Source organism: Arachis ipaensis, chromosome B08, assembly GCF_000816755.2.
Source record: "Arachis ipaensis cultivar K30076 chromosome B08, Araip1.1, whole genome shotgun sequence".
Classification (NCBI taxonomy): Eukaryota; Viridiplantae; Streptophyta; class Magnoliopsida; order Fabales; family Fabaceae; genus Arachis; species Arachis ipaensis.
In genome coordinates this window covers 115,847,331-115,849,602 of record NC_029792.2, presented here as the reverse complement: position 1 = coordinate 115,849,602, position 2,272 = coordinate 115,847,331, and the positions used below count along the sequence as shown (strand labels likewise).

Here is a 2,272-nt window from a genome sequence, read left to right as displayed (position 1 = left end):
ATAGCCAGAATCGTCAATGCCATCGCCATTTATTTCAGCACTGAAATTCATTGCTCCCAAACTTCCGTTCGAGTTCAGATTTCTCTGTCTAAGATGAGGGGAAAAACCATGTTTCTTGTAACATACATCCACTGTGTGGCCTTCTTTACCACAGTATGAACACAGTATTCTGCCTCTTCCCGTTTGTCCTATCCCAGAGCCTTGGAATCTACCTCCTCTACCTTTTCCTTTCCCCCTGCCTTGTGAGGTCTCAGCAGTGTTGAAGAAATTGGTAGAGTGTAATAAGATCTTGGGGTCTATGGTATCATCTATGATTTAGTTTTGCCTTTCTTGTCTAGTCATCATGGAAAACACAGCCTTTAAATCTGGCCGTGGCTCCATCAGCATGACCTGAGCTCTAACATTTGCAAACTGTTCATTAAGTCCTCTTAGAAATCTAGTTACATGATCTTCCATTCTATAATTTCGCATTTCTCCTAATCCACAAGTACACACAGATTCACAATTGCAGGGTGGAATTGGCCTGAAATCATCAAATTCTTCCCACAGTGACTTCAGTTTTGTGAAGTATTGTTCACGCTCATTTCTCCTTGTCTTGTTCCGTATAGCTCCTCCTGCAGTTCTGCAATTCGAAATCTATCACCCTCATGGTACCTGTGTTTCAAGTCCTCCCATAGCTCATATGCAACCTTGTTCCACATCACGCTTCGGGTGATTTCAGGGTTCAACGAGATTTTAATCCAGGCTAAGACATATGTATTACATCTATCCCACAGTTCAAACAATGGATCATTCTTATCAGGCTTCTTTAAACTTCCATCAACAAATTTCAGCTTGTTTTTCGATTTTAGGACTAACAACATTGCATTGCTCCAACTACTGTAATTCTTGCCATCAAGAATGGTAGGGATGAGGGGAATACCAGTATTTTCAGAAGGATGAAGGTAGAAGTGGCTCGATGAATCTTGGCCAGGGTTGCTGCCATTCCTGTTGAGGTGAGCCTGAATCGATGAGATCTGGTTCAAGAACGCCGCGATACCTTGAGGATCGAGGCCTTGGAAGGAATTGCCTTGGTTCATTCGGAATTGCTCTGAATTTTGAGTTGGATCCATCACTAGGTTTCAGATCGTGCACTTGATGTGTGCTTCAATTTGAATTCTGAGCTTCTCTTTCCTTAATTGCTGTTCCTTCTATTATCACCCCTTTGGGTTCCACGCTCACCGCACCATGTTGAAGGTGCGCAAGGGGAGTGTGAGAACCGAACAATAATGAAAACAGAGAGAAAAAATGAGAGTTTTTGTTTTCTCAATGTACTAAATGATGAACCACACTTTACACTGTTACAACAATCAGATATATGTATTGTTCATCTAACCAACTAAATTAAAATAATTAGGAACTAACTAAAAATTTTGTTATAAGCTACTTGTCTAACTAACTTATTGCTACAACTAATAAATCAATTAACTAATTACTAAGCTAGTACATCAGGTAATACCTCTAAAATATATGACTATTGAATTATATGATGATCATCCGAATTTTATTCATAATTTATCAACTACGACTTATTCCAAAAAAATCATGATCATTATTGAGCAATGATCACAATTTTTTATTATTTGCTATCACGGTTTTAAACGTGACAAAAGACAAAAATATTATAGTGTAATTATATCCCAATAATATCTCCAAATTATTATTTGGATTATTACCAACTGAAATTATTATTCATCAACAACATTCTAAAAGTTTATAAAAATATTATTTCCTTTTACATGATTTGTTGGTTTGGTATATATATATGAATTATTTTTTATCCTCACTTTCTGATCTTGTTTTGAGGGTTGATGGCATCATGCATGATGCACTGACGAAGTCAGTGTGTAATGGGTATTTTCTTAACACATACATAATTTGATGTAATTTGTTAAATCATTTTAACTGCTACATATCGTGGCTGCCATGCACGCTATTGCATTCAATGACTTATGATCCGTCTCAATAATGTACACCACCTTGACAAATAATGCTCTTATATAGATTTATTAAGGTAAACTATTAAAATAGTCTTCAACTTTTAAAACGTTAAACAAAAATAATTTTATTTTTAATAACGATAAAAATATTTTTAAAATATTATAAAAAAATGATATAAATAATAAAAAAATTAGTTTTTTTTAATAGATAGTAAACAAATTTTGTATTTAATAAATCACTTATATAATTGATCCAAAATTTTATAGAAATATTTATATAATTATTTAAAAAG

At 34.4% G+C, this 2,272-nt stretch overlaps 1 protein-coding gene across 1 annotated transcript; it reads right to left on the bottom strand.

The window, feature by feature from the left end:
* Window positions 555-1,112, bottom strand: LOC107611463. Its single transcript, XM_016313383.1, has one exon. It carries the CDS (start codon window positions 1,110-1,112, stop codon window positions 555-557), a length of 558 nt encoding a protein of 185 aa, XP_016168869.1.